Source organism: Lissotriton vulgaris, chromosome 1_2 (assembly GCF_964263255.1).
Source record: "Lissotriton vulgaris chromosome 1_2, aLisVul1.2, whole genome shotgun sequence".
NCBI classification, from domain to species: domain Eukaryota; kingdom Metazoa; phylum Chordata; class Amphibia; order Caudata; family Salamandridae; genus Lissotriton; species Lissotriton vulgaris.
The window spans coordinates 250953626-250965631 of record NC_141686.1 but is presented as its reverse complement, the minus strand read 5'-3'; the positions used below and the strand labels follow the sequence as shown (position 1 = coordinate 250965631).

Sequence of the window (12006 nt, the reverse complement as noted above, 5' to 3'; positions counted from 1 at the left end):
AGTTGTATTTTTGCCCATAACTGTGCTTGGGGTGGTTCTAAGAGAATGGGACCTCCACTGAATTACTATTTAAAGGGAGCAGGAAGGTATAGAACCTGGGAAGAAAAAACAACACTCGTGACGGAATGATCCTAGTGATTGTCACGCCCCCCAGCACACACCCACAGCACAATGCAGACATGCCCACAAGGGACTACTTTGCTGGCACGGTTCTTTTACCTTTTAAATGTATATGGTGTGCGTCTGCATAGCCTATGTCCTTCTGCTGCAACTGCCCTTTCCAACGCTGTATTGGGTGTTGTTATTGGTGCTGTGGTTCCCGAGTTTACCCGCCTCAAAGGTTCAAAGTTCTTCCTTTATAATAGTAGTATAGATATATATATATATATGTATCAAGAATTTCCGATCTCCCAGACTGCAATCCAGTGAAAAGATATACATATATATATATACATACTTCCTTCTCACGGCTCTTTTGCGGTGGAACCTCCCACAGTCCGGTGGCGCGTTCACGGCTGGCAGAGCCCCGCCAGTCACTTATTTCCCATAATTTTCCAGTTAGACGCGCACTCAGAGGTAAAGTGGTACACAGTGTCGCTTTATTTGCTGTTACGCGTTTCGGAAGCCAAAACTCCCTTGCTCACACAGCAAGCCATTTGCTTCCACCAGTTACATACACACAGCGTCATAGCCATAGAAACAGGACTGTACACATTTCATTTTGGCTGACATCTTGATGAAATGTACTTAATCACTTTTATAAGTAAGTGGTTGTGTAAATAAGAGACACTGTGTGTACAAGAACTTTACAGAAAGTACACTCAAAGATGTCAGCCAAAATGGCTATTATGGGATATATATATACATATATATATATATAGATACATACATACATAGTATGTGTGTGTATATATATATATATATATATATATATATATATATACACACATACTAGCAGCCCGTCCCGACGTTGTCCGGGTATGAATTGCTACCGGCCAGTAGTATATTGTTTTGTAGGATTTCGTTTTGATAGCATTTCTTATCTGTGACAGGCCTGTGAAACGCTCAGATTCACAGTGCACTGCTGATGCACTTAAGAGTGCGCATTCAGTAGTGTGTGAACTCGAGTTTCCTTACTTTATTTTTCCTTGCAATATTATATAGCGCGAACTCGACAACATGGCATGAGCACAATTTACATTACAGAAGAACACATTAATATGTGGTAGGCACGGGGAGACAAAGCAATTTGCCTGGAATCACAGGATGTTGACCTGATGCCGAGATTCGAACGTAGCTCCCCAGCTCTAATTTATATGTTTATATTAACTCCCATCTTCTGGAAAGTAGTGCGAGTCGCACTCGCTGCACTGGTGGATTAAAACCTTTTTTTTGAAGCAGTAGGCAGAATGATTCTGTGCTGGTATTCCTGACTCGTTTCGTTGCTTAACTTCCAACTTCTTCACAGGATCAGACCGGCAAATATGGAGGAGCTGCGCAGGGTCACGCTCGTACTTATCTAGCATAGCCAGTCCTCTAGAAGATATCAGCTGATGTGTGTAGCTCGGCATGCTGGTACTTGTGGTCCCCTGTCATATCGGGTGAGCAATGATGTAAAACTTTTCTATAAACATTCGAGGTTGGTACAAGTTGTATCGTTTCCAACCTTTATTATTTTCACTCATTTGTATTCAATTTTTGGTGATTTTGATTTGGTCACTTTTTGATTTAGCAACTATCTTGAGAGCAGAGGCCCTGATGAAAGCCGGGGGATTTAGTGCCCGTTAGGTAGAAACATATGTTGGCCCACTTTGCAACAATTATTTGTTTATATCGTCGCTTGCACTGTTCTAGTTTTTAATTAGGGGATGTGCCCCGTTATGCATTAAAGTTCATTTTTTGAGGACATATCATTCTATTTTAATTCACCATATTTGTTTATGTTGCACTGTATTTTCACAATTTTCGCAACCATCATTGATTAGCTATCATAAGGCGAATCATAGAAACCTGTGGACCAGATCCAATACTAACAACTGATTGTGTGGCATTTAGTCTCGATGACCAAGGGACTAGCCGGTTTTCACAAGATGGACAGCCAGATGATATGACTGATCATTAAGTCTTCTTTGATGGTAATCCACTATTTGATGGTATGGATCTTGTCGACCAGTTCGTGAATAATATTTTCTGTGTGTCGAGTGTTTCACATGTTGCCAGATTGGTAGTTGTTCCCTGTTCCAAGGCTGTTCTACGGTGACTTAGGTACCTTTTGACTTGTTAGTCCTTTAAGACAGCTTAGCCAGATTATCTGCTTTCAGACCCCCTGGTTCCTTTTGTGTTTATTATTCTGTGTACGTGGGGATTTGAATCAGGTAAAGGTCTTTAAATATTATATCTTTTTGACCCTCTCTCTACTGTTTGTATTGATATCGACAAAACAATGTCACTCCGCTGAGGAGCTTAACCACATGCGCGCTGCTCTGATTCTGCTGGAATGCTGACTTTTTAAAAAACCCATTGTTCATGACGAGCTGGGCTCGTCATCAGTGTTTGAGGAGGCTACACCATGACGAGCCCAGCTCGTCATCAGCCTCGAAGGGGTTAAGGATTTTAAATACACAAGTTACTTGAGAGGAATAGCAGTTTAGTTGGCTTGGAGAGTGCAGTCGCCAGTCTCAGAGTAGTCTGCATTTAATTGTGCTGTCTCCCAGGCAGATCCAACACATCTCACCGGTCAAGATTCAAGGGTGGCAGTTTGAGCCACACTCGAGAATTCAGAAGTGTGGAGGAAAGTGGTAAAACTTCACCTGGCGACAAGTGTGAGAGTTCCAAAGTTGTGCCTTATGTCGGTTGAAATTGTCCAAATACATCAATATGGTCTTGTTTCATTCTAGCTTTGTTTTTTGGGCTTTTGTATCAATTTTTTCTCCTTTGCAGGATTTGGTTTTTCCGTGTCTATTCACCAATGACTGACTGCGTCGGAAATTTTTTGAGAAGGGCATTTTTATTAGCAGTCTCACTTTTGATGCCGTGTGTATGTGCTCTTTTTTGTACTTCAAATAGTTTTGCTCTCCCTGATATACACAATTTGCTCAAAAAGACAAATGAACAAAAAAGGTTAATACTTACATGCATGTCTAAGGGCCTGATTCAGAGTTTGGCGGTCCGTGTCCGCCTGTAGCCTACAGTGCTGGCAGCCTATAAACCTCTGTATTATGAGTTGACCACGGTGCCGGCAGTGTACCTGCAGAGATCTAGCGGCAGTGGTGAGTATTTTTTCCAAATATTTTGATGCCTTTGTGTGCATTTCAACTGTATACGTCTCAGATGCACACACATGCATGATACATATGAAAAAAAAAATGTACCTATTGTCGGAGTCCGGCTCATATGTGGACAGTCCTAACAATGGTTATACGGTACGAAAAGGAGTCATGTAGATCGCCGCAAACAAGGTTGTATTCCTCGGGGAGAAGATCCTGCTGTTAAGGGGGACCTGGAGAAAGCATCCATGTCGAAGGCTGGAAGAACAAGAAAGGGGTGAGTACGCACCCAAATCCTTAAGTAGGACCGACTTACAGCTGGTGGTCGAATCGCCACAATCAGCGCATTAAAAAAAGGCAACTCTTAATATAGACGGAGGTGCAACTCCCCTGTACCGCTCTTTGGCAGCTGCCTTTCCCCAAGTGCAAGCCCGGCGGTCTGCTGGCAGTCTCAGCGGTTCAGCTACGGTCTTCACAAAGCCCATCCACACAACCAATAATACGGAAGTCGGACCGCCGAGCTTTTCACAGTCAAACCTCTGGCACAGCAGTCCATGGCCCCCTAAACTCGGAATAAGGCCCTAAGTCTAATAGGCTTCTATGGTGCCCCTCCACATTGTACAGATACAATCACTATAACGACATGCACTGAATTCCTTTAAAAACAGAGTAGCTCACACTTACTTGTTGTCAGAGTACAAAAGAGCATAAACTTCTCTGTGCATTCCTTCCGGCCTCTTGAATGTCAGCGTTTCTGAGGATTTCTTTGATCTTTTCTACAAAAGAAAAGAGATGAAAAAGTTGAGCAGGACACACAATCACCTAACTTACACAAGTCACATAAACTGATGATTAACAAACCACTGCAAGAATTAAGATAAATGAGGCAGTTTCTGAAGGCACTTCTTTTGCTGCAGATCACGGACACCAATCAAGCCCCAAAGATAGTGCACAAGCTCATGGAACTTGCAGTGCACAAATATTCCAACACCAGAGATTAATCATGCACTCATCACTTTTCTAACCAAGTTATTTAAATAAGTTAATAGTAACAGGGATCATTATACTCAAATGTCTACAACTGACTTATGAAAAGAAATAACGAAAACGTCCACCCAAACCACTGTGTATGTATAGTTGAATGTGAAGTGAACAGAAAATGGCAGAAAAAGAAGCTGCGTATGCCGGGCAATCACTTTACCTTGTCAGCATTTATAATGTCCCTTTTGTTGATGATTCCAGTGCTTTCTGATTCCCCACCACCAAGGTCCAGAATATCGCGAACATCTGAGCCCGTCGTCATTTTTTAAACTGGAAAGCAAATAAAATAGTCACACAAAAAAAGTGGTGTTATTAGAGTAATGGTGAATGGAGTCTCTCACTGCACTTCAGATGCCCCAGCAAAAAAGTAATCAAAAGCTCCAGCTTATTTTCAATTATTGCTCTGGCAAAATATATAAACAAGGGCAATTTTATTTACAACGTGCTGCTAAAAGACCACATAAACTAGTATTTTACCAATGTGACAGAATGCAATTAGTCTGAAGTATAAATCAAGGGTAAATGCTGAGTGTTGGATAACTACAACTCCCATTCCACTGTAGAAAGGTTCAAAATGAGCCCCCCTTTGGAAGCCAAGGACTCGTCTATTAGGGGTCAGGCTCTCCCTGGAGCCTCTGGGGGTGACCCAGCAGCACCTTCCACTTTCATTGAGAGATGGGAAATGGTAGCCAAAGACACTGTGTGGTCCTAAGAATGCGATGAGAGAAGCAGAGAGAGATGTGTAAACTTACCTGCATGGGTGTTTTATACCATTTCACACCTAGCTGTGTGTGCCTTCTTGCTACCAGGATGCCAGCAATGTATGTTGAGTATTGGTACTTTAAACACAACGTCTAGCCCCGCTGCTGTGTGAGAAGATGTTGTAAATGAAGTCACAGGCGCGACCAGGGACAAGTATGTTCTGCTTTATTCAGCCCACCAAGAGACGTGAGCTTCGCTTGCAGCCTCTGGACCACCTGCCCTCCCATTCAAAGCACAGCATTCAGAGCAGAACCTGGACATCAAGGTTCTGGACAACAGAAGACATGGAGAGATATAGACAGAAATGGAGATGAGGATTCCCGAGTCATACTTGAACTACCATCTCTGATACAGACAGAGCTTTGCTGATTGTGGCGTTGCCGAGGGAACATTTGAAATGACGCACACTCCGATGGCTGAAGTGTAACAAGCTCCAATTCTACTAGAAAGCATGGTGCAACGGCGAATCCTGATGGGCATTTGAAAGCTTTGGACTGATCCCAATGCTTTTCAATGTGAAGTGTGACAAACCACAGGGACCTTTCAGCAGTATACTGATATGTACCCGTGGTAGGTTTGGATTCACCACTCGTACAGGGTCAGATACACTTTGGCTGCAGTGTAACAGGTTGTCATTTTTGGTGCCGATTCGTGGCGATGCATACACCATCTGTGTAAGTCCACTTTTGGCCTCTTTAAGATTGGGCATTTCAATTCTTGTCTTTATTTTTTGTGTATTGATCTTATTGGGGCAATGGAAGGGCTAATGGCACCAGCATTGTTTTTTCTACATGCCAGGGGAGCCAAGCACAATACAGGATGACGGGAAGGTAGGGTTCCCGGCATATGTGGAAGCTGTGGGTGGTGAAGAATTTTCTGCACCACGGAAATTAGCCATGCTCAAGCATTGTTTGGGGGTAGAAGCATTTTAAAGCGTTTGTCACCACTACCAGATGGAGGTGATGAGGATTCAGATGGAGGCAACAATAAGATAGCAATGCAGTAATTGCATCTAAACTTTACAAAAAAAAGAATGAGGTGGTGGAGCGCTATTAGCTCTTGAAAAGAAAGCAGATGCCAAGAGAGTATGACAAATTTGTCGCTGCGCTTAAGTTATTAGCATCTACCTGCAATTACACAGGTTGCTTGACGAAATGCTATGAGACCAATTAGTGCAAAAATCGAAGGGTAAAAAAGGGTTTAAGAAACGTTGTTGGACACGAAGGGCTCGACTCTACTCTACAAAAAGCTCAGGAAATTGCTAAAAGGGCAGAGAGCATGAAAGAAGAAATTAGCTCGGCGCATAGAACCTCGTGTCATATAAATTTAGCAGAAAATGTAAGACTCAGGAATCATAGTAGTGATGTCAAGTCCATACGATCCTATAAGATCACTCAAATTATTTGTTGTGTGGGGTAAGGTAGATCAATGTGCCATCTCATGCTCAGAGGACGGTTAAAGATCCCCACATATAGAGAAACGGTTTCTCTGGCTTCGTTATCATGTGGGGCCATCTATTATGCTATCGCCTCTAAACTTCTTCGAGGCAAGGCTGCAGGAGTCAACTACATACAGTATTGGATACACCGCTCACTATATGTGGGGATCTTTAACCGTCCTCTGAGCATGAGATGGCACATTGATCTACCTTACCCCACACAACAAATAATTTGAGTGATCTTATAGGATCATATGGACTGGACATCACTACTATGATTCCTGAGTCTTACATTTTCTGCCAAATTTATATGACACACGGTTCTATGCGCCGAGCTAATTTCATCTTTATAGCCTTGAAAAAGTCAGAGTACTGATTCATAGTACTGACGAAACACGTGTCAGCTGTTTTCTAACAACTTTAACTTTATGGATCTTCAAATAAAGAAAATGGAAATATGAACTTTTTCTGCTCCTTTGTCTTGTCTAAAAATTGAGATCATAGGATACGTACAGCTCAAGCGCTGTTGAGACTACGAGACTTATCAGTCTTTCTTATACATGTGCTCTAGGAATGTGCTCTCTTTGACCTCTTCTCTTTAGTTGTACATTTGGCAAGCTTTTGATTGTCATTTGTCCCTCTTGGTGGTGGGGGGGGGGGACAGTGGTCCATGTAGCAACCTCCCTCTTTAAAAACTAAAGATTTTTCACTTATCCAGTACTGCTGTTCATCTTACTATTATATGTGTATGTGCGGTCTTTTCCAATTTGGATACACCACTACCGATCTCCTTGTGTAGCATGGAAGAAGGGATGAGGAGATGGCGGCTGGATATGTGAAGAGACTGGAAGGGGTTCAAAGTGTTGTTTATAAGACATCTAGACAGAAGAGGAAGTGACAGATTCTCAGAGGAAAAGCTGTTGGGGTGCAGGAAAGCCATTGATAAGTTACAAGTGCAAGTGGAGAGTGTAAGAAAGTGGCTCTGTATATACTGGACCAAGTAAGGTACAGTGTGCACAGAGTCCCCAGTCCCCAGAGGTTTGTCAGAGGCTAAAGTTAGATATAACCTTACTCTCCAAAGTAGTAGCTTGGTCGAGCAGTAAGGCAGTATCAGAGGAAAGTGTAAAGCATTTGTTGTGCACCCTCAGTCAGCAAATGGTCTCACACACTCAAGAACTGAACTCTAGAACAATTATTTGTATAAAAATATATAGTTGTTTTGTTTTAGAACCAACAATAGGTATCAAAATATACTTTCTCAGAATGAGTTACTTTACTTAAATATTCTTAAAATAGGCAATAGACTTTTTGAATACAATAGCTACAGTTGCAATAGGCAACACAAGTTCAAACGTAATATAACATTGAGCTCAATGGGAATTTGTAGTTATATGCAATTAGTTACTTTGCAGATTACTTTCCTAACCACAGGACTGGATCCTAGATTCAGTCCTGAGACATCTCCTGTAAACAATTGAGTAAAAGACTTTTGGTTACAGTTGTGATTTTTAAGGAATTTTATTGTATTTTAAAAGTTGACACTGAGAAAGTTTTTCACATAGAATCACCAATGTTATCCTATGGGAGAAAATTCACTTAGCAGATAAGTAATGTTATTGTTACTTTTTCTTACTCAGTGTTGGATCCTGGATCCAGCACTGGAGTATCGCCTGTAAAGAATTGAAAGAATACTTTTAAGTCATACAGGCAAATTTTAAGGAATGTTTGTAGTTTTAGAAATTGGACACTAAGAAGCTTTTTTGGAGAAAACTAGACAATGGTTTCCTATGGAGGAAAATTGAGTTAACAGTAAATCACTGTTATAATTACTTTTTAGGTTCAGTGCTGGGCTGAAAGACACAGCACTGGGATCTCTCCTGATAACAGGTTAGTAAATCGGAATTCGTTGTTCGGCTGATTTTAGATTAATATTTTAAAGTTTCAAAACTCCACACTCAAAAGAATTTCCAAGTGAAACCAGTCAATGTTACCCTATGGAAGAAAAGTGAGTTATCGGCTTTTGGGTAAGTACTCGGCTGGCATAGTTAAGGTTCTGGGCATAGACTCAGGGGTCTCCCAAGGTCAGGTAGGTACAGTTGTTACACCCTCACCGGCACAGGGCAGCTGGATGCAGAGAGAGTAGGCCCAATGTAATCCTATGGAGGATAGGGGGCCTTCAGTTGGTGGCTGCTAGCAGGCAGGCCAAGCAGGCTGTGGGAGCAGAGCCCCTGGTCACTTACACAGGGCAAGTGGGGAAGTAGACTAGGGTAGTTACTGCACTTCCAGTGACACTCAGGCGGCTGGGTGCAGGGTGCTTTTGGACCTTTGGGCGCCCAATGTTATTCAATGGGAGACTTGGAAATCAAACAAAGGCTGCAGGCTCGGGGACTGAAATTCTTCAGGTGCGACCACCGCTTCGAGAGGTAAGTTGGGATCTTAGAGGATAGGTAGACACCCAGGAGTTGGGCACAGGGGGCCGTGGATCTCCGGGTGCAGGGGTGGCTTTGGACATCGGGAAATCTTACCCTCATCTTGTCGCGGATGGAGGGGTCCCTGGTTGTGAGGCTGAAGGCGTCATCAGGATTGTCGAGGAGGGTCTTTGGGCACTGGATTCCGGGTCACAGTCGCCGGGGGGAGGTCCTCAGTGTCTTTGTCCACTCGGGCACGGGCCAGGCTCGGCGGGTCGTTGCGGTTTGAGCAGTACTACTCGTGGGAGTACCAGTCTAGGAGTCCCAGTCTGAGTATGCAGCAAACACGTAGTCAAGGAGAGTAGCCAGCTTCTAAACTTACCCCATAAATGCTTTGATAATGCAAATTTACATGTTAAAAAGCATATAACCAAATCACAAACATGAACTTTGAAATTGAAAAATATCAGGCAATGAGAGAAGTGTTGATTTTGGGGTCCCTCCTAAGCTAGGGGAGGACCAAGCAGATGCCTTGAACACAAAGAGCATATCATACTGAACGATTCAGTGATGGTCTCATCCTCTTAGGACCACCCCAAGCACTGCTAATCTCATCCCATAATGCTTTGCAGGGCTTTTTTAGTTGGGATTGTATTTTTGCCCATAATAACTGTGCTTGGGGTGGTCCTAAGAGGATGGGACCATCCCTGAATCGTTCAGCAAGATGTGCTCTTTGTTTCCAAGGCATCACCTCGGTTCTCTCCCTAGTTTAGGGAGGATCCCAAAATCACCACCACTCTCATTGCTTGCTAAATTAATACATTCACTTTTGTGAAATGAATATATGCATTTTAGCATATAAAGACAGAGATACTTGTTATTTCACCCAAAAATATAGGAGGTCTCAGTTGGCAGAGCACTTTTTGTGCAACTTAGTGGGGAGTTTTGCGCGAGGTTGCTGTCTGCAGGAGACGCCGGGCGGGTTCAAGGATCAACAGGCCTATAGGTTTCTGGGGCCAAGTCAGTTAGTGTTGTCCTCTTGTTATTAGCTGCACGGCAGGTTTTCTTGTTCTTCTTGTTTTCAGATCGGGATTTGAGGAAGGAAGGTTCAGGGTGCTCCTAAATACAAAATTTTGTGATGTTACAGGTAGGGCAAGGGCAGGGACCAATGGGTCTCTGCCCTGGGGTGAATACACCCCCTATCCTGCTCCTCTCTTGTGGGAGGGGGGGCAGGAGCCTAGTTCTGATTGGGCAGGGCTCCCCATCCTCAAGATGGCAGTACCCCGGAGTTGTGCTTCACCTCGCCTTTCCCACCAGAGCGGTGGATTTGGCACAGGCTGGCACACCCCCTTTCCTCACCTAGGGTTTCCCGCCAGAGTGGGGGGCAGAACTGGTGGGGGCCAGTTGCTGAGTACAGCAAGGGGCCTGGGGAAGCTCAGAAAAGGTGGCATGCCTTTGAAGCTTCCCCTGCCACTCCTGGGGTAGAAGGCTTGGAACCTCGTCCCAAGATGTGCATTGTTTCAGGCCATGAGAGCGGCAGCTCTCGACCCAGGGGTCCAGAAACATGGCTGGTGGTGGCAGCCTCAGTAGCCACGCAGTCAGGACACTGGGAGTTGGTTAGATTTCAGGGGGCATCTCTAAAATGCCCTCTGTAGTGCATTTGGCATTAAATCCCAAACTGGCATCAGTGTGGGTTTAATGTGCTTACCCTTCAGTGTAGCCATCATGGTGCTGTGGAGTTCGTAATGACAACCTCCCAGCACCATATACTCTTAATGGCATCACTACACTTACAGTGCGCAGGAATGGTCCTGGGTACTGTAGGGGCCCGGGGCACAGGGCTCATGCACCTGTGCCCACACCACTGGCATATTGCACCCAGCCAGAGGGGTGACTGATGTATGTCAGGGCAGTGTGTTTGTGGGCATGGCACACAAGGATGTGTGCCATGTCGACTCTTTGTTTACTTCTGCACCAAGACACTCAGCCTGCAAAGGCAGTGTGTGTGTGTTAGGGTACAGGACCCCTAAGGGTGGCACAATAAGTGCTGCAGCCCTTAGGGGTCTTCTCTGGTCACAGTGCCCTGGGTACCTAGGGTACCATTTACCAGGGACTGAGCTATGGCCAGAGATGCCAATTGGGTTTAGGTTTTAACAAAGTTTTAAAGGAAGAACACAGGCCCTGGGCACCTTATTGGCAGGAGCCATGGGCACACTCAGTCAAAGCACATCAGCAATTCAGCAAAAAGTGGGGGCATACCATGCAAGAAAGATTGCACTTTCTCACGGAGAGGGCATGTAGCAACTGATCCTACATGTCTGGCTGTGTGTCAGGTGTGCAGAAGGTGTAAAATGAAGGGACATTTCTCTAGGGTTTGTAAAGGAAATGGGTATCAAACCAATCTTTCTGCTGGCAAGAGAGGTATTACCTTGTTGCATGATGAGAAAGTGAAACATGGTTTGAGGAACAATTTCTGCTAGAAGTGAGCGAGGTGGAGGTTGCGCGGGTGAGAGATGCAGTCATTGAAGAGATTAAAGCTTCTGAGTGGTTGCCTCTGGTGGTTTTAGCCAAAGAAATTCATGGGGATATGCAGATGTGCGTGAATTTGCGTGACCTAAACAAATGTATTTGGATCAAACGGCATTCCCTTCCCAACTTAGGTGATATGTCGATGACAGTTAAAGGAGCTACATTTTTCCCTACGCTGGATTTGCCATCAACATATAACAAGATCGAACTGCATACGGTGCCAAGGCCTCTCACATCCTTTGTCACCACTGAAGGAGTCCATTGGTTCAAACGTATGCGGTTTGAACTGGCATCCGGGTCAGCAGTATTTCAAAGGGCCATGCATCAACTATTCAAGGATGTTGAAAAGGTGACTTACTTCCAAGACGACACCCAGGTTTTTGGATAGGATGTGGAACAGCATGATGGGGTGTTTTGTGAAGAGTGTTGAAGATTTTGCAGGAATGTAGGTTGACAATTAGGCGGGAAAAGTGGAAGATCGGAGTGGACGGCGTAGAATTTTTGGGAGACTGGTTGAGTGAGAATGGGGTGGCGCCCAAATTGAAGTTGGTAAGGGCCATTG

General features: G+C 44.1%; 1 protein-coding gene across 6 annotated transcripts in view; it reads right to left on the bottom strand.

Moving 5' to 3' along the window:
* Positions 1–12006, bottom strand: part of DMAP1 (DNA methyltransferase 1 associated protein 1) — a 406667-nt gene that overhangs the window by 346535 nt on the left and 48126 nt on the right. For all 6 annotated transcript variants that reach the window (XM_086953166.1, XM_086953164.1, XM_086953169.1 and 3 more), the window contains 2 exons: positions 4468–4577; positions 3951–4042 (listed from right to left, as the gene is read on the bottom strand). In XM_086953166.1, the coding sequence (XP_086809292.1) occupies positions 3951–4042; positions 4468–4569 (194 nt within the window). In that variant the 5' untranslated portion in view covers positions 4570–4577. The remainder of the gene's footprint in view (positions 1–3950; positions 4043–4467; positions 4578–12006) is intronic.